Source organism: Ailuropoda melanoleuca, chromosome 12 (genome assembly GCF_002007445.2).
Source record: "Ailuropoda melanoleuca isolate Jingjing chromosome 12, ASM200744v2, whole genome shotgun sequence".
In the NCBI taxonomy this organism is placed as follows: domain Eukaryota; kingdom Metazoa; phylum Chordata; class Mammalia; order Carnivora; family Ursidae; genus Ailuropoda; species Ailuropoda melanoleuca.
In genome coordinates, this window is record NC_048229.1 from 15,687,796 (window position 1) to 15,710,328 (window position 22,533).

The 22,533-nt window shown below is 54.3% G+C and overlaps 1 protein-coding gene across 1 annotated transcript; it reads right to left on the bottom strand.

The window, feature by feature from the left end:
• Positions 1–615: 615 nt before the first annotated feature.
• Positions 616–22,499, bottom strand: MSI1 (musashi RNA binding protein 1). Its single transcript, XM_019793196.2, has 13 exons — positions 22,382–22,499; positions 22,199–22,283; positions 19,289–19,330; positions 17,650–17,742; positions 14,014–14,062; positions 12,758–12,840; positions 12,209–12,326; positions 9,297–9,377; positions 7,961–8,017; positions 4,889–4,957; positions 3,973–4,127; positions 3,476–3,539; positions 616–2,418 (listed from the first exon to the last, which is right to left on the bottom strand). Exons 1-12 carry the CDS (start codon positions 22,408–22,410, stop codon positions 3,498–3,500), a joined length of 903 nt encoding a protein of 300 aa, XP_019648755.2. The 5' UTR covers positions 22,411–22,499; the 3' UTR covers positions 616–2,418; positions 3,476–3,497.
• Positions 22,500–22,533: the final 34 nt, after the last annotated feature.

The following is a 22,533-nucleotide window of genomic DNA, read 5'->3' on the forward strand; positions in this document are numbered from 1 at the left end:
CACAGGCTCTTCCGACCGAGCCAGCCAGGCGTCCCAGTTATTTTTTTAAAATTGTGGTAGAATATACATAACGAAATTTACTATTTTTACCATTTTGAGTGTACAATTCAGTGGCATTAATTATATTCACAATGTTGTGCAACCATTCATCGGTGGATGGATCCCTGGATCGTGTCCGCCTTTTGGCTATGGTGGGTAATGCTGTCACGGACATTGGTGTGTAAGGATCTGAGTTGCTGCTTTCAATTCCTTGGGGTATATACCTAGGAGTGGAATTGTTGGATCATACAGTAATTCAATGTTTAGCTTTTTGAGGAACCACCAGATTGTTTCTCATCTTAGATGCACCATTTTACCTTTCCACCAGGAATGCACCAACGCTTGTTATCCCCCCATTTTTTTTTTTTTTAAACAATGGCCATCCTAATAGGTGTGAAGTGGTATGTCATCATCAACGCTAAGCTATGAGGCTGGTCAAGAAGTTGTAAATGGAAGCTGGATCAAATGGGAAGTGTAGACTTTCAGGAGAAGAAGGGATGGTAGGAGAAAACAGGGTGTCATTGGGGTACTTAGACCTGAATGTACACAGAGATGGAAAAGACTCACAAAGCCAGCACCGTTTTCAAATAATTTATTAGGAATTTAAAACTGAAAATAAAACCTGGAAAAAGAAGTTACAGATGTGGAGAGAAGAGACACCAGAGGGTGGTAACTTGCTGGCTTCAAAACACCGTGTAACATCTTTTTAAAAAAATTCCCCAAACAAATCAGAAAACGGAATTCCAGGGCCCTGAGCCCATGGGTGGGCCCAGTGGGGGTGGGATGGGGTCACAAGAAGGGGAGGAGAAGGAAGCTGAGTCTCTCATGACTCAGCTCAAACGTGTAGAAAATTAAAAATAAAAACCAATAAAATGCAGCTTCTCTTTTATTAGGAAACATTAAAAAAAAAAAAAAACAAAAAAAAAACAAAACCACGAACAGCCGCGCATCTCAGTAACAAAGATTATTGCTTTGTGTTCTCAGGGCTAATAGGTTAAGCACCTCACACAGACAATTAACTCTCCAAAGGGGGTTTTCAGGGACGGGAACTATGATGGGGAAGAGAGGTTAGGTCCCCAGCCTCAGACCTGGGGGAGAAGGACACAGAGAGGGGGGCGACAACAGGTAGGTGGGCCTCAGCCCTGCCATGCCTGCCAGGTCACTCACTGTTAGAAAGTCAGACCCTGAGCCTCTTTTTCCTTTGAGCGGGGTTTGGGGGCTCGGGGCTGCCAAGGGGCTCTGGCCATGGGACCATCCTGGTGGGAAACTTCAGTGAGAGAATGTGGGGGTTCCCTGAGAAGCCCTTTGCTTTCCCCTGGGGTCCACCCCTTCCCAAAGTACCCCCTGGATGCCCGCTCATGGGGGGCTCAGAGCAGAAACCATGAAGGCCTGACCTAGGTAGGGGGCAGGGGGAGACCTTTGGAGAGTTAATTCCTTTCCAGCAGTGGCTCCGGGCGAGCCCTTCTCTTTCCTCACCCCTTGCCCCCACGCTGGGTTTTTGGGGTGAGCAGGCCCAAGGCCTTGACCCCTAGGGCCTGAGCGAGCGGGCTTGCCTTGGCCACAGTTGAGGCCTGCAAGCTTACAGTAACGGTGTCTGAGGAGGAGACAGAAACACAGGGGAGACCTTTGCCAGGTGGGGTGAGGCGATGCCCTCACCCCCAAGGGGTCTTAGAGAGGGGTAGGGGCTTCACCTCACAGTATTTACATATGATACAGGACGGGATGGTTCCAGGGGCTTGGCCTGGCCTACGCAACCCTGTCCTCCTTTCCAGGGCTGGAGGGAGGTGGCCAGGGGCCCACACCCACATAGACATTTTGTTCTCAGCTGGTGGGGGGCACCTGGCCCCTTGCCCCCTGCGGCCTGGGGCTTCACATTCACAAACCTAGAAATAGTTTAAAAAACGGTTTCTTTAAAAAAAAAAAAAAAAGGAAAGAGAAAAGGAGGGGGGAAATCCGAATAAAAAACAAGCATAGGGCTTGCGGCCTGTAGCAGACCCCCTCCGCCCTCACTCTAGCTATGCACAAATACAAAAGCCTTCTGGGGGGAGGGTCCTATGGGGGCGCGGCAGGGAGGGAGGGGCACAGACCTGAGAGGGGACAACCAGGGGGTTGGGGGTGGGGCAACCGGCTAATCCAAAATAAATAAAAGCGGGCAGGAGTGGGGCAGGTGGGGGAGGGGAGCCAAGGGCGGAAGAGAGGGAGGTTAGTAGGGGAGCCAGACGCTGTCCAGGGGCAGCAGGGCAGGGGCCGGGCCCAGGGAGTTGGGGGCAGGCAGTAGCGGTCCGAGTCGCTGCGGGGGAGGGGGCGGCGGCTGCGGCTGAGGTGTCCCCGCCCCCTCGCTGGCTCACTGTGGTCCTCAGTCAGCTGCAGGCTGGGGCGCTGAAACACAGCAGGAGATTACGGGGAGGCCCTGTGGGAACCTGCCTCCATCCCCGCCTCTCCCTGGGGCTCCCAGAACACAGGTAGCCTCTTCTAGCAGAGCTCTCTCTGTTTACACACTTCGCAGGCTCTGTTCCCTGTTTGGAGTGATCTTTCCCTGGATTTTTGCATGACTGGATTTATTCAAGGGACACCTTCTCGGAGGCACCTTCTCTGAACCTCTAATCTGAAGTAGCCTCTTCACACATAATTTGGAAATTCCTCATTTGTCCACTAGATTTTTGTCTGTAGAATGAGAGAGGGGCCTTGTCTATCTCCTACATCCCTCTTTCCTGAAACAGTGCTCAATTAATAGTCATTGGAATAAATGCAGGAAGGAAGGGAGGAAGGGAGGAAGGAGGAAGTGAGTTCTCTCTCACTCTCTAGACATGCAAATATATTGACAGTATCCTGTTCTCGGCTGTGTAATATGCCGTTGCATGCATACGCTCTGATTTATTTAACCACTCTCCTTTTGATGGGCATTTCGGTGCTTTGGAGTTTTTAATTTTTTTTTTAATTTATTTAAGTAATCTCGAGGGCTCGAACTCAGGACCCTGAGATCAAGAATCACACCCTCTTCCGACTGAGCCATCTGGGTGCCCTGGTGTTTTGCAATTTTTTAAATAAATGCCTAGAAGTGGAATTGTTGGGTCAAGGGCATGAATGTTTAAAACCTGGATAAACAGTGCCAGTCTGCCCTTTGGAAACCCTGAGACAATTTACATGTTGCTTCCACTACGCCCTCATCAATGTTGGGCATTAGCAATCTTAAAAAAAAAAATCTTCATCTGACGGGTGGCATGGACTGCCTTATGGTGGTTTTCATTTATATTTTTGATGTAGCAGGTTGAGCAGGTTTTCAGGTCCATTGACCACTGCTGTTATGAAAGTTCTGTCTCCTCCCTGGACTGTGGGCTCCAGGAAGGCAGGGACAAGGTCTGTGGCCCAGACGGGACTGCCCAGTGCCAGCCTCCCCAGTTCCGCCCCCGCCCAAGGCCCCAGCCCACCTCCTCACCTCCTGCCACCTGTTTCCTGCTTCAGTGGTACCCATTGGTGAAAGCTGTGGCAATCAAAGGGCCCTGGGGAGAAAAGAATTGGACTCCTAGATTCCTAGGGACGCAGAGAAGGCCCAGGGGCTCCTTTCTTTTGAGGAACACCGAGGGTGAGGCACAGACTCTTGTCTAGCGCTGCCCATATCGCCCCCCTCCCCACTGCACATGCACTGGAAGATGCTCCGGAGTAGGGCTTGGAATCTGCATGTTACCAGTACCCCAGTTAAAATGCGGGCTCCCCTGCGCTAGACTCTAGCCTCCATGTGGCCAGAGATGGTGAGTCTGTGTGATAGCCCCAGAGCCCACCTAATGCCTGGCACACATTGAATGATGAGCCCCACTGTTCCCCCTTGGTGACCTTCTTTTTCCATCCATCCTCCCTCGGCCCCCTTCTGCCCTTGCAGACAGGCAAAACCTCTCCCTCCTCCAACTTCTGAGTCTGCCAGGACTGGCCACTCACCCCAAGACTGTGGCCGAAGCCGGTGCTGGGGGCGGGGCTGGCAGCGCTGATGTAACTGCTGACCCCCGAGTCCTGGTTGGCTGCCCCATAGAGCTCAGCCATGGGGCCGGGGCTTGTGGTCCCCAGGAAGCCCCCTGTGCGGCTGGGAGTTGAACCTGGAGGGGGAGCCATCGTCCAGGGGTGAGAGCCTGGCAACCCAGAAAGAAGACGGTGATAGCCCCGGCGCCCACTGCTGCCCCAGACACCCCCCTCAAACCTGTTCCACCCACCGTGACCTTGAGCCTTCCCTCTCCCTCACCCCTACATCCCAGCAGGGCCCGTGGGCCCATTCCCTGGAGGTCTCCCAAGTCCATCCACCACCACCAGCTCGTCTGTCCACTTCATCGCCTCCTCACTGACCGCCAGGCTTCCCCTCCAGCCCCTGCAAATTTTTCCCCATAAAATCGACATCGTTCCACTGCTTCGGCGTTCAGTGCCCCCCCAGGACCTGATTCCTCCTGCCTCGTCCTCCCCACTCCCCATTCCTGTACTCCCCCCATGCTAACTGGCCTCTGCTTGGGACACTTTTCTTCCTCTTTGCCTTCAAATCGGAAGTTGAGGGGCCCGTCCTCCTGGAAGCCTTCCTGAGAGGCTCCAGCTGTGAGCTCCTCTGGTACCTGACTCCCCCCAGCAGAGCTGGTTAGTCCTTCAGAATGACTGCCTCTGTCACCCCTGCCGCCCCCAACAGCCTGTAAGCTCTGGAGGACAGGGAGTGCCCTTCCTCCCAGCGGGCTCGCCAAGGGCTCCATTAATACTTGTGGAGCAAATGAATAAATAAGTCCCTCTGAAAAAGGGTGGCAGTGGCTCCTCCTCTCCCGTCTAGACGTCTCTACCCCCTACACCCCTCCTCTGCTTCCTGCACCTCAGAACGCCTCACCTGTCCCTCGAACCACAGCCGCTGCCGCCGCTGCCGCTGCCATTGGTCCGTAAGCGGTGAGAGGAATGGCTGAAAGGAAAGGTATGGGCACTTCAGTGTGGTGGGTGAGGGGACGGAGGCGGACAACAGAGGCCCCCTCGGGGCAGAGTCTCTCCAGCCTTGCCCCACCTCAGAGGGTGGGTGTAGTGCCAGCATCGAGGCAGAAAGCACTCCCTTGGGCCACCAGCTATCTCCTGACCCATAAAATGGATGGAGAAAGGTCGGAGAGTGGACGGCTTCCTAGCAACGGACTCACCCTCAGTTTCCCCTCCCTGGACTCAAGGGACACATTTGAACAACACAAAACTCATGGTGGGCACGTGGGGCACCCCACCCTGAGCTGCTCTGAGCAATGCCCCCTTCTCTAGAGAGTACCCTTCGCTGGATGGGACCACCTAGCCCAGAGGTCCCCAGGGGGTTACGGCCCTCATCCTAACCCCAGGCGACTGCAGCCAGGGACTGACTGACATGGGGTACAAGAAGCCAGGCCTGTTGCCTCAAGGTGGGACCAACTCGGAGGTGCAGAGGGTGTCCCAGAGCTCCCTGTGGGATCGAGCGGATGCCAGGCTCCAGTCCCGGCCACAGTTCAGCTTCAAACCTTTTGCCTGTCCTGTTTCTCTCACTGTCCTCCTCCTGAGGCCACGCCCTCAGTAAATTGTGTGCACCCAATTCCCCTCCTCGGGGTTCTCTTGACTTCACCCAACCGGAAATGCCCACTATCTCCCCCAAACTCCCCCAGCTCATTTTCTCTGATCCCCTCTTTAGACACAGAGCTACTGCTATTCCCTTGTTTGCTGTCTACTTCCACGGTGCCCAGCACCCTGCCTTATACACAGAAGGTATTAAGAAATGTCTGCTGAAGGAGTAAAAGGAACCTCTTCTTTTTTCCCCAAGATTTTATTTTTAAGTAATCTCTACACCTAATGTGGGGCTTGAACTCACAACCCCAAGGTCAAGAGTTGTACGCTTTAGGGACTGAGCCAGCCAGGCCCTCCTAGCGGTAACCTCTTAAATAAGTGTTTGGCTGGGACCTGAGTTCCCCTGGGCTGGGGTAGTGGGATGAGCGCCCCCTACTGCTTGGCTCTGCCACTGCAGTCCCTGAGGCTACAACCCCACCCAGGGCCAGTCTTCTGGGTTGGCATTTGCCCTCAGGAATACCAGTCTCCCATCCCAAAATGTACCCTATGGGGCTGTTTTGGTGACCTTGACCCTGAACAGTACCGGACTTGGGGCTAGGGACTCCGGAAATGGCCCCTAAAAATTCTTGGTAAGGCCTTTGGTCTGGGGGATTAAAGTCTGGAGACAGCATGATTCCCACACTGTGAAGGAGCCTTGCCTAAGAGCCATACAGCTGGTTGCTCACCCTGATGTCCCCTTCCTCGACCGCCCTCGCTAAGGCAGCCCCCCGCCCCTGGCCCTAAGGCCTTAGAACATCTGCCTGTTTTATTTTCCCTGTGGAACTTCTCACCCTCTGCAATTACTTTTTTCATTTGTCTACTTGTTTACTGCTGTCTCTCTCCACTGAAATATCAGCTCCAGGATGCAGGGACCTTGTCCCTCTCATTCACTGCTGTATCCCCACCTGGAACAGCATCTGACATGATAAATGTCTACTGAATGCCTGAAGGAAACTCCCAGGTCTCCTGAAGGCAAGAGAAAAGTTCAGACTCCAGACCTCCAGGGAAAACCTCCTCCCTTGCACCAAGCCGGCCGCTGAGGGGTCATGTCTTCTCTCAGTTCTTTTAAGGGCAGGGGCTGGGCTCTGAGGTCTGGGTCTTGGTCTGGGTAGGCATTTCCACAAAGCAAAGTCAGCGTAGCCAACCCGAGTAAGTGCTTATCACAACTGTGAAGGATTACTCATTTATATAATAAGTATTTGTTTTCCTCTCTAGACTGCAAGTCCTGTGAAAGCAGGGCCTGGCCTTGTCTTGTCCCTGCTCTGCCCCCAGGGGCCTGGCAGAGTGCCCCCCACAGTAGGTCCTCAGCACAAAGTTCTTAAATGAGGAGAAAAGAACCCCCTTTCCAACACCCCCATGGCGGGCCAAACCCAACTCTGCTCAGGCAGGGGCCTCTACCACTCCCCACCTACAGGACTCTTTACTCCCTCCCCTTTCCTCACCCCCTGGTTTTCTTCCCGTTCCCCCATTTCGGGGGACCCCTGAGCACCCCTTGGAAGGAAGGTCTCATCCAAAGCAGCATCCATGCTCACGTCCTTCACACAGGGCCAGGTTGAGGGAGAGAGTCTGGGATGGGGTGGGGGGAGAAGCGGGTTGAACAGAGACACCCCTTGCAGCCCACCTCATCTGCACATGCCCCTCCCCTCCCCTCGGACTTGGCCGCGCCCCCAGCTCCGGAGCAGAGCTGACCGGGCCCAAGCGAAGGCTGCAGCTGGAGAGATGGCTCCCGACACGGCCAAGAGCCTTCATCCCGCTTGCTCGGAAGCTGCAAATGGGCAGCCTGAGGGCTGGATTTGGCCCTCAAATAGGTTTCATTTGGCCTGCAATGGTTTAACAATTCAGAATTTGTTGCCAACATTTGAGAACGATCGACAAATCCATTCAAAAGCAAAAGCCAGGTTTCTGGATTCCCTCAGAAACTGAGATCTCAAAGTACTAGGTGTGCGTCCCCTCCCAGCAAGGGTTGGCTGGCACAGAGCGGAGGCATGCGCGCTCCAGTCTGTCAAAGACCCCACCTGGCCCACTCTAGTCTGAGTTTGAGACCCTGGCGTCTTCACTGCTAGATCCCAGAGTCTACTCGGTGCCTGGCACATGGGAGGCGCTAGATAAATATTTGCCAAATAAATGAATGAGTGATTTCTCCTCCATCTGCTGGGCTTGGCCCCATGCCCCACCCTTCAGGGCCATGTAGCTACACAGACTGGCCAGGGCCTGGGCAGAGTCTGTTGTGTCCCCACAGCCAGAGGGCTGGTGGGCAGGAGAAAAGGGTCCCACTAGCTGTCCCCAGGGAAGACCCCTGGGTCCTTCTCTTTCTCCCCGTGTGGCCTGTGAGGTGTAGGAAATCCGAGCGACTGACCTGTAAGCTCGGGGAGGACTGGGGCGCTCGGGAGAGGGGTCCGCTCTACACGGAATTCTAAAATGAAACGTAAAACAGCTTAGGAAGATACAGGGGAGGCCCCTGGGGCACGGCCCAGGGAGGACAGATGCACCCACAGGGACACTGGGTAGGGGGACAGGCCATGCACAGGACCCAAGAGCTGGGATGGGGAGAGCACGGTGCCCAACAGGCAAAGGGGGAGAAGACACAGGCAGAGGACAGACAGGGAGACAAAGAGCAGGCAGAGTGCCACGTACACCCCGGGCGGGGGCCGATGCCGGAGCGACCCTCCTGGTGTTTCTTAAAAGATTTGAGATGGTACCAAAACACCTCCCAGAATCTTCCTCTTTTCCTGAGTGTGTGTTTGTGTGGGGGGAGACGCTGGCGAGGCAGCATTGGTAAAAAAAACAGTGACCCCAGAGCGGGTTGGACGCAGGCTGGGTTCTCAGCTCCAGCACTTTCTAGATGATGGGTCATCTTAGCAAGTCACCTTGCTCTCTGGACCATTTCCTCACCTACAAAATGAGCATGACTATCCTTCCCCATGAGTGTTGTCAGGGTCAGACAACGTAATGTCGAGAAAGGACTCCAAGCTGGACAGCCCGAGAGGCAAAGGCTGCGAGTGCTTAGGGACACTCTAAAAAAAAAATAAGGCCAAAAAAAAAAAAAAAGAAAAAGAAAAGAAAAAAAAGCATGCAACAATTTGATGTCTGATATTTCAAAGAAAATAACACTGAAGAGCCATCATGGCAAAATTCAGAATTTTGTTGGGCTTCCTGCCACTTATTCTAAGGTCTAGTGTTATTTTTATTTTGAATCACAAATGAGGGCAGTGATTGTCAGGCTTTTGGGTTGCTTTTCAGCATTCAGGGCCCCGAAAGCTCTTGTGGGCCTTGAAACGGCTCAGTGGAGCACGTGGTCATTGTAAGTGTGGCCATAAAGACACAGCTGGCGTTGGCCCTCAGGGACACTTCCGCCACAAGTCTAATGCCTTCCTTGGTGGAAGTGGCAACTCGGAAAGGCGTGAGGAGGGGAGAAAGGCAGGAGGAAGGCAGAGATCAGCCTGAGAGAGAACCGTGCCATGCAGGACCACGCGGGGGTGGGAGGGGGGGTGTCCCCAGCTTCTGGGGAAGAGGTGAGGAGGGGATGGGTGGGGAGAGGTGCTCCTTCCTCAGACATGCCCTTCCTTCCAAGCCTCCAGCAGGCAGACCACCCCCCACCCCCAGCCATGCATCCCCGGACACCGCCCTGAGGAGTCACACTGCCCAGGAACCGGGGACATGCTGGTAGCAGAGGGACACCAAGCAGGACTTACCGGGGAACTGGTAGGTGTAGCCAGGGGCAAGGCCTGTATAACTCCGGCTGGCATACGTTGTGGCCTGGAAACCAGGGTAACCTGATAGGGCAAGGGGGCTAGTGTCAGATGCCTCACTTAGTGCTCAGACCCTGCTCAGCTGGGAAGGATCTGAGCCACTCCCTCCCCACCTTGTAGCACAGATAACAGCCACTTTTACCAAACACCTTCTGCATGCCAAGTCCTGGGCTAAGCCCACTGCATACTTCATTCTCTCCTTAAGCCTCACAAGAATCCTAACAGGCAGGTACTATTAAAAGCCCCATTTTACAGATGGGGAAAACTGAGGCTCAAAGAGGTGACACATTGGCTGAGAATAGTCCAAACCTTTACCAAGACCCTTCATGGTATGGCTCCTGCCTCTCTTCTGTCCTCATCTACACTCTCCTCCAGTCACACTGGCCTCCCTGCTGTTTCTCAAAGCCACCAAGCTCCTTCCCACCTCAGGGCCTTTGCACAGGCTGTTTCCTCTGCCTGGAACACTCTCCCCCTGCCAGGTTTTCCCTTGACTGCGTCCTTGCCATTGTACAAATCTCAGCTCAAATGTCACCTCCTTGGGGAGGTCATTCCACAAGAGTCCTCCCTCTCATCAGTTACAATATTTATCAACTTCCCACAGCACCAATGATCACTATCGGAACTTATCCCAGGTTTTTAAATTTTATTTATTTATTTTAAGTAATCTCCACATCCAATGTAGGGCTTGAACTTATGACCCCAAGATCAAGAGTCACACACTCCTCCAACTGAGCCAGCCAGGTGCCCCTCCCAGGGCTTTTTAAAAAAGAACTGCTTTTCTGTTTTCCCCATCTTTTATTTCTGTATCTCCAGGACAAGCTCCTGGTGCCTGCTACTTGTATGCATCTAATAACTTGTGCCACTTTGCCAGAAAAATCATATAGTAACAACGAGTAATAAGAGTAATAGTAGTGTAACTGGGATTTGCATTCAGAGCTAACTGGTTCCAAGTCTCTCTCTCTTTTTTTTTTTTTTAAGATTTTATTTGTTTATTTGACAGAGATAGAGACAGCCAGGGAGAGAGGGAACACAAGCAGGGGGAGTGGGAGGAGGAAGAAGCAGGCTCATAGCAGAGGAGCCTGATATGGGGCTCGATCCCATAACGCTGGGATCACGCCCTGAGCCGAAGGCAGACGCTTAACCGCTGTGCCACCCACGCGCCCCCAAGTCTCTTAACCACTCTTTCCTTCTTTGTCATTTTTAAAATGCGGTGAAACCAGCTAATGAATCGCCTTGAAAAGAAAACGGGTCTCAATGTTCCAGACCGAAGGAGGCTGGACAACTAAATGCAATACCTGATTCTAGCCTGGATCTTATATGAGGGGCAAAAACATGCTATAAACAACATTACTGAATCAACTGATCAAACTGGAAAATAGCTTAAAATATTGGAGCAACATAAATGTATGAAGTGGATTATTATCATGTGGCTTCAGGAACAAAACACCCCTAATCTTAGGAAACACACACTGAAGTATTTAAGGGTTAAGGGCCATAATGCATGTAACTTAAGCTCCAAGGATTCAGGGGAAAATCACCAGTGTTTTGTGCGTGTGAGTGTGTGCATGCGTGTGTGTATACATACACATATGCACACGTAGATGTGCATAAGGAGACAGAGCAAAGGACAAAGCAAATGGGGCATAATGTTAACGGGTGAGGCTGGTAAGAAGTATGTGGATATTCTTTGTTCTTTTTGGAACTCTTCTGAAAGTTTGAAATTCCTTCTAAATAGAAAAAGAAAACTCCAGGGGAAGACAGTGCCCCGTGCGGCCCCTGCTCTCCTTCACCCACTCCATCTGTGATCCCAATCCTGACCCTCTAGCCCATGCCATGCACACCCGGCCCCCCGCCTCTGAATTCCCAGAGCACCCCTCCCTCCGCACCTGGCAAAAAGACTCCTCTGTACTGTTCTCTTTCTGTGTGTACGCATCTTGTCTCTCCAGGGAGACTGACAGCTTCCTGGGGGGCCCAGCTCAGATTCTCTCCCCTGGGTTGTGGGCCCCAAGCACTGTGGACTCCTCCTCACCTTCCAAGGCTCACGGCGACCTACACTTACTCCAGGGAGCCTCCCGGACCATCAGGTGGGTTTGGGTGCCTCCTTGGGCCTCCCACAGCCCCCCAACACTATGTGCTATCATCGTCTATTGACTCCTGCCTCCCGCTTGATGGGAAAGCCCAGGAGGACAGGTCCTGCCTCTCAGAAACTGCTCAACAGATATTAGTTGAGTGACCAAGAAGCAGCTGCTTTCCTTTTGCCTTCCCACAAAGTCTTTGGGTCTTCATAAATGCTGTTCCCCTGCCTGCAACACTTTCCCCTTCCCTTCTCCCCTGACCTCCTGTAACTAGCACTTACTCAACCCACAGCCTCAGCTTCAATGTGACTTCCTTTCTGGCTTCTCCAAACCTCAGCCCCAGTTCTCTATGCCCATGCTCTCTTGGTCCCCTAAACTGCTCCCATCCTAACCCTATTTACTTATATTCTTGTTTTCCCTACCAGACCACAAAGCTCCAAGGAAAGTCACTGTTGTATTTGCTGGCATAGTTCCTAGCATTTATAGTTGCTTAGTAACTACGAGATGGATGGATAGATGTACAAATGGACAGACGGACAGAAGGATGAAAAGAAGGAGCAGCGGGGCCATTTTCTGGCTACCGCCAGAGGGCAGCACCCCACAACCAAATGGCCCCACCCTGGGTTGGCTTGGAGGCTTGAGATCCTTGGTCCCCACTCCCGCCCAGTGACTCACGCAGGAGGGCAGACCACAGAGGAGAGACAACACCTACGCAGCCCCTGGTAGCCCTGGGAGCAGTTCCGGGCAGGAAGTAGCCACAGGTGCAGGCCTAGCACATACCCAGCATGCCGATGCCCAGCATGAAGGCGTCCATCCCATAGGGCATGACTCGAGACCTTCCCCGGGCAGAGCCCGTCGGCGACATCACCTCTTTTGGCTGAGCTTTCTTACATTCCACCTGCAATGAGACCTGATGGTCAGTCCCTCCTCTACACGTAGGGTCACAGACCCTCTGGTTCCCTGGCAGGCCTCCTTCCTGTTAGGTTCATAGATAGCATTTACGGAGTGCAGAGTGCTCGCTGGGTGCTAGAGATGACATAAACGGTCCTGCGGACAGTAGGGGCTTACACCAAGCCCATGAGGGGGGGTAGTACTGCCACAGATGTGGGAAAGCGCGCGAGCGGGGAAGTCACCTGCCTAATGAACAGACTAGCAAGTGGCAGAGTGAGGTTGTTAATCCAGACCTCTCCGACCCACCAGCCATGCGTTTTAACCACCAGGAGACACCGGCTTCCTGTCCAGATCTTCAGGGGGTGGGAGAACGGGCTCTGCCCCACGGACTGTGATTCTCTTCTGCCTGCACCTCCACCCGTCCGGTCCCCGCCTCACCATTTTGTTGTTGATTTCATGGAAGTGGATTTCACACACTTTCTCCACGATGTCCTCACTCTCGAATGTGACAAACCCGAACCCTAGAGGGCAAAGGCGGGGACAAAAACCAGGGTTTATGGTCGAAACCTAGCCCCAAGTGATAGCACACCAACACTCCTCTCTCACGGGCCAGTGCCTGAGAGTTAAAGAAAGCCTCTGCCCACAGCCTAGGAAACTCTCAACTCCCGCCCGCTGAGACAGGGTTTCTAGCCCCCACATTACAGAAGTGACAGCCAAGGCTCAGCGAACTGAAGTGACTTGTCCAAGGTCACACAGCAAATTAGAAAGTGTTAGAGCAGTCGTGAAAATACACTCAACATGCCTTTTCTCTTTCTCAGGTGCTTTCCAAAGGAAGGAAGAACACACACAAACACTTATGTACATTTACACAAAAGTGTACACACCCAAACCTATGTTTGTACACGGTCACACATATACATGACATACGGATGCAGACACACACATACCTAGGGTCCCATATATCATACAGACACTTGGCAGCGCTCACATGAATAGTTACCATTAAACAACAGACACATACGAATATTCAGACACAGACACCCTCGCGTGCACAGATACAAATACACACATACATACACACACACCCCAGCACATACCCCAATCCCCAAACAGGCTAATACGCCCTGAAGCAACTGAAGAAACAACCCCACCTCCTCCCGGGTGTGCCCCAGGGGTTGGAATGGGATTTCTCAGAAGGCAAGGCCCTTGGGAGAAAAACAACCAGGCAATGCACACTGTGGCCCAGATGCTCACAGGTTCAGGGGCAAGGAGGTTGGGGGCTGGGCTCAGCCTGTGGGTGGGGGTGGGAGGCAGGAGCAGGAGCAGAGTGCTCAGGGCTATGGAGTCAGCCTGACCCTGGGGCAGCCTGGCCTAAGCTCTGGTTACCAGGGACAAGGTAAGCCCCAGCAGACACAGGCTGGGCAGACACTGGCTGGGGCGGGGAGTGGGGGGGAGCTCAGTTTGGAAGCGGGGAGGTTGCTCCTCTGCTCCTCTCGGGTGTCTGCAATTGGGCAAGTTTCTAGCACAGGAAACGCGGGACAAAAGCCTTCTGTAAGGCCAGGCCGGGGAGAGGATGCAGATCCTTGGGGATAGGATGTCAGGAGGCAAGATGAAAGGGCAGCTGTGACCTGCAGCCCCCTGGCTGACCACAGGCCCCCAGCCTGGCCTGGGAAGGGGGAGGGGGCCACACTCACCTCGGTGCCGGTTGGTGGTTTTGTCAAACATCAACATGGCATCGTCCACCTGAAACAGAGCCTGCCATGGTGAACCCACCAGATAACAGGGGACCAGCCACAACCCAGCCGCAGGGGCTCCCACACCCACGCCCCTCTCGCACAGGCTAGGCTTTCTCTTAAACCTGCTCCCTATGCTGGGGATGACTTTCCATCCACAACCCCACCTGGATGGGATCCTCCCATCCAACCACCAGATTCTCAGTAGACCAGCCTGCAGATACGAAGCACCAAATAGGTGCCTGGCACTTTGCCCCACCATCCTCTCTACAGTCCCTGCAATGTAAGAGCCTCGTTTTGTAGATGAGGAAATGGGCTCAGAGAGGTGAAGTCACCGGCCCAAGGTCACACAGCAAATCCTAGACCAAGCCTGGGAGGAGGAAGAGGCATGGAGTAGGTGCTAAAGAAGGAAACATGGGAGCAAGACAGAAATGGGGAAATGAAAGCCTCTTCCCTTTCTGCAAAAGGCCAGGAGGACAGCAGCCACTCCAGCCAGACTTGACTCCCCTCTCCTGGTACAGATCTTTTCCTCTAATTGAGGTTTCCTTTTGCTAGAGGCTGTAATTAAAGCAAGTAGAGTTCAGTGCCTGGGCTGCTTGCCTCCCACTGACTGGGGGAGGGGCAGGGGGCTGAGGAAGGGGGGTGGGCCACATGATCCCCCTCCTTGCACCCCAGTCTTCTCTTCTTGTTGCTCCCTCAAGGCATCCCCTTGGATACATGGACAGCCAAAGGGTTTAGCTTCCCTCCTGCAGTCCCATTTCCCTCCCTTTGCCTACAGCTGGTGCTTTCTCCTTGTCCTCTTAATTCTTCAGCCAATGTCAGCCACCTCATGGGGTTAAGCTAAGGTCTGATTTGTCCTTGGTGGAAATCAAGGGCTGCTTCTGTACCCTCCCCACCCCCCACAACACACACATCCCACTTCAGCTGCTGACCCTCCCCCAAATGGTCAGATACCCAAGGGATGAAGGAAAACTTCCTGAGGCCATGGGTACAGCCTCTCCTCCACTCTCCTTGGCTCTCTTTCCAGCCTGTCAACTGTCTCATTAAGGTGGCAAAGGCAGCCCCTGAACAGGGTGGTCCCCCAGCTCTCCTGAAGCACCAAGCAGCACCAGGGCTCTAATGCCCCCCTGGGAGAACCAGGACCTCACTAAGCCAGGAGGCAGCTGGGTCCCTGGAGGATCTCAGAGGGGGATGACACCTCCCTTCCCAAGGAGCTTCCTGCTCCACGGGGCTGCAGCAGAGTGCCCCTGCCACTCCCATCCTTACGGACCCATTCTTCGTCCCAATCCCATATCAGCTAGACCGTCCAAACTGGGCAGACACTTCAGGCTCTGCACATCTTCCCCACCCCCTTGCTTAAACAATGGAAAAGAGAAATCCAGAAAGGAGAGTTGTGATAAAAATACAGGCTTTAAGTAGGACAGACTGGAAATGGAATCCAAGATCCTGCATTTGCTAGTTGGGTAACCTTGGGCTAGGTTTCCTCATCTGTGAAACCGGCGTAACAGTGTTTATCAATTGTATAGAGGAAATAAATGACATAGCATCTGTAACACGAACTCACATTACCCGGGATACAGTAAATGCTTAATAAATAACAGCTATTATGATATTTATTGTGGAGGGGCTTGCCCACAGTCACATGGGGGAGAAGCAAAGCAAGAGAGTGAGGAGACAACACCCCTTGCTTTGAAGGTTCCATGAGGACAGCGCCCAGGTCAGCTATGGTGACGGCCATCCTATGGAGCACCTTGACTTGTACTCAAAAATTACTTTTTGAATTAATGAATGAATAAAAGCCACACCCTCTTCCTTAATCCTATAGCTCTGAGCTCCTGCCTGACCCCCAAAGTGATTCAGCCCAAATCCACAGCCCTTCTGGCCTTCCTTCAGCCAACCACCCAACTGCACCATTCCTGGCCCCCGAGACCCTTCAATCTGGGCCTTGGCTGGACAGACCCCTAGCGGGGCAGTGGGGTTGAGGCCAGGGCAAGGAGCAAGGAAAGTGCCTGGGGGTCCAGGGGACCCCCACTGGTGTCCCCTCCTGGAGCCAGCTGAGGGGAGGGAGGCTCCCAGCCCAGTGTCCTTAATAGGCTTTGGTCTCCATGGGAACCCGGGGGCAGGGGGGCTCCAGCAGGGGGAGGGGAGGCGGCCGAGGCCTGCTGACCAGTGGGAGCCGCCAAGTTCGGCGGCCGCTAAGCCTGAGTGGCAGCCATGGCGGCTGACCATTGTTCCCCCCTCGGCGGCGGCCCCTCGATCCGGGCGGGGGGCCCCCCGCCGCGGGGCCCTTGGCATTCCCGGCTGTCCCCCTCGCTCCCTGGCAGCCTATTCTCCGGCTCCCCCTGGCCTCCCCGGGCCGGTTTCACATGCCAACGCCGATTTAGGCCCGAACAAAAGACGCGGCCGCTGACGGCTTCTCCTGGGGCCCGGTTGTCATGGCAACGCCGGCCCCGGGGGCAGGCGGCCTCCAATCACAGCTGCTGGATCAGATTAGTGCGAGCTCTAATGCTCGGCGCTCAGACACAAAGACACCCCGCCGGAGCTGAGCGGGCCTGCTGCTTCCCAGGAGCGCCCTTCCCTCTGGGGCCCAGGCCGCCGACCTGCCCTCCGTCCTGCACCCGGGTCCCCGCGGAGGCGCCTGAACCTAGGCCTCTGGCCCCCAAGCCGCCAGCATCCGCTGGCCAGGGGACCTCCCACCCTCTCCTCTTCTCCCCTAGAGACAGGGCCCTGGAAACCCACCCGGTCCCCAGCTCACATCCCATTCCCAAGGCCTTTGCCCTTTGCCTAGCAGGCAACTGAAAATGCCTTGATGGGCAGGTAGAGACCCAGCCTGAAGCCTGTCTCACGTCATGGAAGACCACGGACCCCAGCACTAAGCACAGCAGCCCTCCTTCACCCCCAGTCTTAACATTGGCCCCCTCTTTGCCATCTCCCCATGGGACCTTGATGCTCCCATCACTCACCTTTCTGGGGACACCCTATTGTCTGATGATGTCACATCTCCTTCATAAACTAAACAGTCCAGAAGTTTAAGCTCAGCGTACCTCAGAGCTGAGAGCCAATCTGCTGCGCTCTAGGGAATTTAGGGTGCTCTCCTCAGTACCCCCCTCAAATACCTAGGGGATCAGCACCTCCCCCAGCTCCCACCTGGGCAAGCAGGGTGCTGAGTGCAGTTGGGAATCATATTTATTGCCTCCTTATCATCCTCACCAGGAAGGAGTGGGGGAAGGTGCAACCGCCCGTGGCCTGGACAGGTGCAAACTCCCAGGAGGCCAAGGGGTGACTGGATTGAACTGGCTAGGGGAGAGCAGCCTCCCTCGGGAGAATGAAGATAAGCAAGAGAAAAACACAGAGGAAGGGCAACAACAGGGACAGCTACTGTGTGGCTTCCCTCCCTGGGGGATGAGTCCAGAGGCTGAGGCCCACGGATAGGACAGGGACCTGAACCGTGAGGAGCCTGGCCTCACCCACAAAAGAACCCAGTACCCTTTTCACCTTTTTGCAGGAATTGGAATGAACTGGCTGGACTCTGCTTGGTCCTGACCAATTCTACAGGGCTTCCACAGCCCCCTAAAGCACCCCCAGGTTTCGACCCACCTTCCCAAACTGCTCAAAATATTGCTTCACGTCCTCCACCGTGGTGTTCACCGATAGCCCCCCCACAAAGATCTTCTTCGTTCGAGTCACCATCTGTTAAGGGGAGGGAATGAGAAAGTGGGCATCTGAGTCCTGTGGCCTACTGCCACCAGCAGGGGCTCGAGCCCTCCTGCCAGGACGCCAGCTGACAAGCTCTCTGTGGCCCTAGCTACTGGGAAGGCCCCCCCTCAAGCTCCCCCTTGGACCCCCGCCTCTAGGCCTGTCATGGGCAGCTGTGCACCCCACACACTGGCTGGCTGGAGTGTGCCTCTCTCCCGCCTCCATCCCTGGGATCTATGTAGGGGAAAATGTCTTCCGTAAGGACCAATGCCTGGAAGGGGGTGGGTTAGTGACCCAGACCTACAGCGTAACTCAGAGACCCCCCCCAGGAGAGACCGAGGCCCATCACAGGGCTCCCCTGAACTCAATGCCGACATTTTCCTCATCAGCCTCCTCCCAGCCCAACCTCTGGCAGCCCTGTGGCCCCAGCCCTGTTTTAGGAAGAACACATGGTCCTAATTACCCCAGGAGCGCATGGCTAATCCACAGCAATTCCCAGCCCCATCCTAACACTAAAGCACCTTCTGTCACCAAACTGCTTAATGGAATTAACCCAATTCCGACCATGTGCTCCCTGGTGCGGCTTCCTTCGAATACCTGCTCCATAATTGCTTACAGGCCCTCTGCTGGATCCTTCTAGATATGTCCCCTTCCTGTCTCCTAAAACTTGTCCCTCTCCCTTCACTGTGGCAGGAGCTGGGCACCATGGTGGAAGCCACTGGCTCAAAACCTTAAAGCATCCTCGTTCCTACCAAACCCCGTGCAAAGGAGGGAGCAGATCTCCCAGAGGGGGACCTAGTCCTAGGTCACAAGTCAGCAGACTCAGGGGTCCTCAGCTCCCTGTACTATAATCAGCTTTCCTTCCTGTCCCCTATATTTAGCCATTTAAAAATTAAGATCTGGCTAGTTGCCTTGGGGCCTGGAATAAAATCTCAGGCCCCTACCCTGCACCAAAAGTCTTGAATGCTGTATAGTTCATCTGTTCAGAATTCACATACACCCAGAAAAACTCGCCACAGCGCGGGAAAGAGAGCACTCCACCCAAGTGACAAACAGGTGACCAACTCCATGGTCCCTTCCCCCTCTGCAAGCTGAACACAGTGAACCCCAGAGGTAGGAAGGGGACTGGGGGGTCAGAGATAGCTCCCTGGCCTGACTCTAGCTCAGCCTCAGGGGGTGTCTGTCCTGAGTTTGACCTCCCCAGGGGCATTGGGTTTAGACGCTGTGATCTATGAGGTCAGAATTCGACTCGGGGTCCAAAGTGTACTGGCTTCAAATACAGGACAGTGAATTCCCTGAGGGGTTCTTCCTTCTCCCAACACATGCAGTCCCCTCCCAGTCCATCCCAGAGCACAGACGGAAAGATGCAGGATGTCTTCAATCCACAGAGCAAGCACATTAAGAATCCTCCCTCTTCCCATCCCAGTCTATTCCAGAAACACTCCAAACGGAGGTTCCAGAAGCATCCCCCATAGAGGAGAATGCTGGGGAGATCACTGCCTGAAATGACACAGCTCCTCCCAGACACAGACATACCCACCTTAGGCTGTGCTCGCCGGGGAAAGGCCACCTTGGGATCAATCTGAAAGAGAAGGGAGAGGTAGAGGGGCCTTGGTTATCACACTTCAGATGGGTGACCACACAGCCTCAGCCCTGAGGACTTCTCTCATCCCAGGACACAGAGATGACACAGAGGGAACAGAAATCACCACAGCCTCTGGCAGAAAAGTGTAGCAGTTAAGCATTTAGGCCTTAGTGCCAGGCTGCTGGGTTCAAATCCCACTTACACTGTTTCCCAGCTGGGAGACCCTGGGTAAGTTACTTAACCTCTCTGAGCCTCAGGGCCAAGCTCTCCCGCTAAATGGACAAATAGTAACACCCATCCCAAAGGGGTCGTCCACAGACTATTTGAGATAATGCTTACAAAGCACTTGGCAAAGTGTCTGGCTCACAGCAGGAACCCCAACAAAGTAAGCAAGCAAAGGCTTATTCCTTCAAGCACGGGGTACCTAACGGCCCTCCTCACCTAACTGACTTCACACAGATACCTGTCCAGGTGAGGCATGCAATGCAGACTTTAGAGATGGAAATACTCTTTGCTTCAAGGTAAGAGTTCATAAATCACCAGGAATGGACTCAGCTCTGTTCCCACAATACTATCAACATCTAACAGCCCTCTTTGAGGCTGCAAGCAAACAGCTCCCTGATAATGCAGCCAGGCTTGGAGTGAATCAGAGTACAGGCTTTGGTAACGTGCAAGGCCATGGGACTTGGACTCCATCAGAAACTTTGGGCTCCAGGCCTAGCCTCTGCTTTTGGTAACTTGCCCACCCCTCTGAGCCTCAGTTCCCTCATCTGCAAAGTGGGAATAATCACACGCACTTTTCCCAGGGGCAGCCCTGGGGAATCAAATGAGATAACATGGGTGAAAGCAGCCCTTTGTGAACTGCCCTTCATTGCGCAAACAAAGGTGCTATTACCAGCGGGCCACCTTTGCCCTTGGCTGTGAGCAACCAAAGGAGAAAAGCAAGAAGCACCTGGGTGCTCCTGGGTACTGATAAACAGCAAAAGCCAGGGCACGAGACGTTGTGATCAATGCAGGACCTACAAGGCCTGGTCATTCCGGAGTTTCTTGCCACCCACATGGGTGGATACCACTCAGAAGTTCACCAGCCAATCGCAGGGAAGATCTATCTTTTCCCAAAGTTCCTTCCGTTCAAAACTCAGCCTTGTTCTAGGCAACTGGCTCTGGCTCCTCTCTCCCCAAATGGCATGAACCAGGGACCGGCCTCCTCTGGGGTCCCCCACGGGATCTGCCCACAGCGAAGGAACCTCTAAAATCCATGCCAGGGCAGTATCTCCTCTCTCCCAAAGTCCCACTGGGCTCCAGGGGAAATCACGACTGCCCATTTCCCCTGTCTGAAGGTGTGATTTCATACCTCTACGGACATTTTCATCCTTCTCTTTCTCCTGGAAGCAGCCTCCCCAGCCACCAGAGCACCTCAGACAGTCCCCCTGCGCAGACCCTGATGGGGAGATGGTACCCAAGCCACGTCCCACAGACCCACGCACACCCGATCCCTGACACACCCCACCTCCACTCTGACTCACAGCTGGTAACATAAATAAAACCCAACAAGTAAATAAAAGGTGAAAGTCAGAACCTAAAATAGACTCCCCACAATAAACCTCCCTCCTGCCCCCCTCTCCCAGGCCAGCAAATGCCAAACACAAAGCCCTTGCCTTTTTGAGTCCCAAACCTCAGGATGCCCATCACACCCTCCTTCCCCTCTTCTCTCTTCTCCTTATCAATCTTCCATGACCCCCCTCCCCAGCCCCAATCCCTAAATCTCAGCTTCCTGAGCGCTGCTGAAGCCATCAGTGCATTCTGAGGACAGGGGATGGTAGGAGAACCGGCAGCTTGATGGCAGATAATCACCAAAAACAATAGGCCACTGTCTCTCCATTCCCAGCTTGGGTCACTCAGTCTGCGCCAAGAAGATCCTTTCAGAGCCGGCAAAGTTGAGGCCTGGCCTCATTTGCTCATTACTGAGAGCAGGAGTGGGAGCCACTGGGCAGAGATAACAGGAGCTGGGGACAGGCGGTAATTTAGCAAATTCTTGGGCACAACCAGCTATTGTTGCAGGTAAACAGGAGCCAGTGACTGACCCAAGCAGGGAGGCCCAGGGCTGGAGGAGAGTGGGGGAGTGTGGAGAGAGATCACACTGTCCCAGCCCCCTGGCCTCCGGTCACCCCATCACAGAGTAACCCCTCCTCTGACTTTCTCCTTTTCCCTCTGCCCTAGAGCAGGGGCCTGGGCCAGCGCCCCCTGGAGGGCCCAAGACACTGGGGAGCAGTGGGACAGCAGTAAAATGTTTCAGGAGTTTGAATGCCAGAAAAGCAGCCTCTCCTCGGATCCAGCCCTCAGAAGGGTTGTTTCCAGGCAAGCTAGTTCCCTTCTCATAAATCCCTTCATGGGCAAAGCAGGTTCATGTCTTCCACACAATGCGGGGAGCTCACAGACCAAAAGAGGTGGGGGGAGAGGGAGGGGGATTCAGTGATGCTTTGCCATTGGTTTGGAATGGTGGTGGTGGGGAGCCAAACACGAGAGTCCAGAGAAGCCACGGGGTGGGTCACTGGCACCCTGACTCACCCAGTTTGGGCTAGGGGAGGGACCTAGCCCCACCCCGAGCTGCTCCGTGAGGCCTCAAGATTAGTAGGTATAGGGAGGGGCTGGGGGATGTAGCACCTCGCCGCAGGCCTGGGATTCTTCTCCTCCCTCTCCCCCCGACTCTGGTGACAAAGTTTCGGAGCTTGGCAGCCCTTCTACGCAGAAAACTCCTTCCTTCCATAAGGACCCCGTCCAACTGTCCTCTGGGGAGAGTCCTGACCCTCTCCTCCGGCGGCCTCCCTCTCCCAAAGGACCCCCGACGCCCGGAGGGCCACTCACTGTTTTGGAGTCGAGCTCGTGCCGCGACTGCGCCAGCACTTTATCCACCCCCGCCTGGTCCATGAAAGTGACGAAGCCGAAACCCCTGCGCGCGGTAGTGAGGGAGAGGCAGATGGTTACAAGGCAGTGAGTGGCGGTGGAGGGGGGCGAGCCGGGAGCAGGAGGAGGGGGTGAGGGGCTCACCTGGATCTCTTGGTCAGAGGGTCCCGCATCACCAGACACTCCTTCACCTCCCCGAACTGGCCGAAGTATTCGCGCAGCCCTTCTGTAACCACACACCCGCCTTCGGACCAGCTCGGGCCCCGCGCCCTCTCCCCCTCCCCCGTCCTTTGCCC

Excerpts from the sequence above, each read along its gene's own strand:
- MSI1 (XM_019793196.2), bottom strand. The coding sequence starts at position 22,410 with ATGCGGGACCCTCTGACCAAGAGATCCAG. Across the intron at positions 14,063-17,649 it reads ATTTTGAGCAGTTTGGGAAG|GTGGACGATGCCATGTTGAT; the intron begins GTGGGTCGAAAC and ends GCTCTGTTTCAG. Across the intron at positions 12,327-12,757 it reads ATGAAATCAACAACAAAATG|GTGGAATGTAAGAAAGCTCA; the intron begins GTGAGGCGGGGA and ends GTCTCATTGCAG.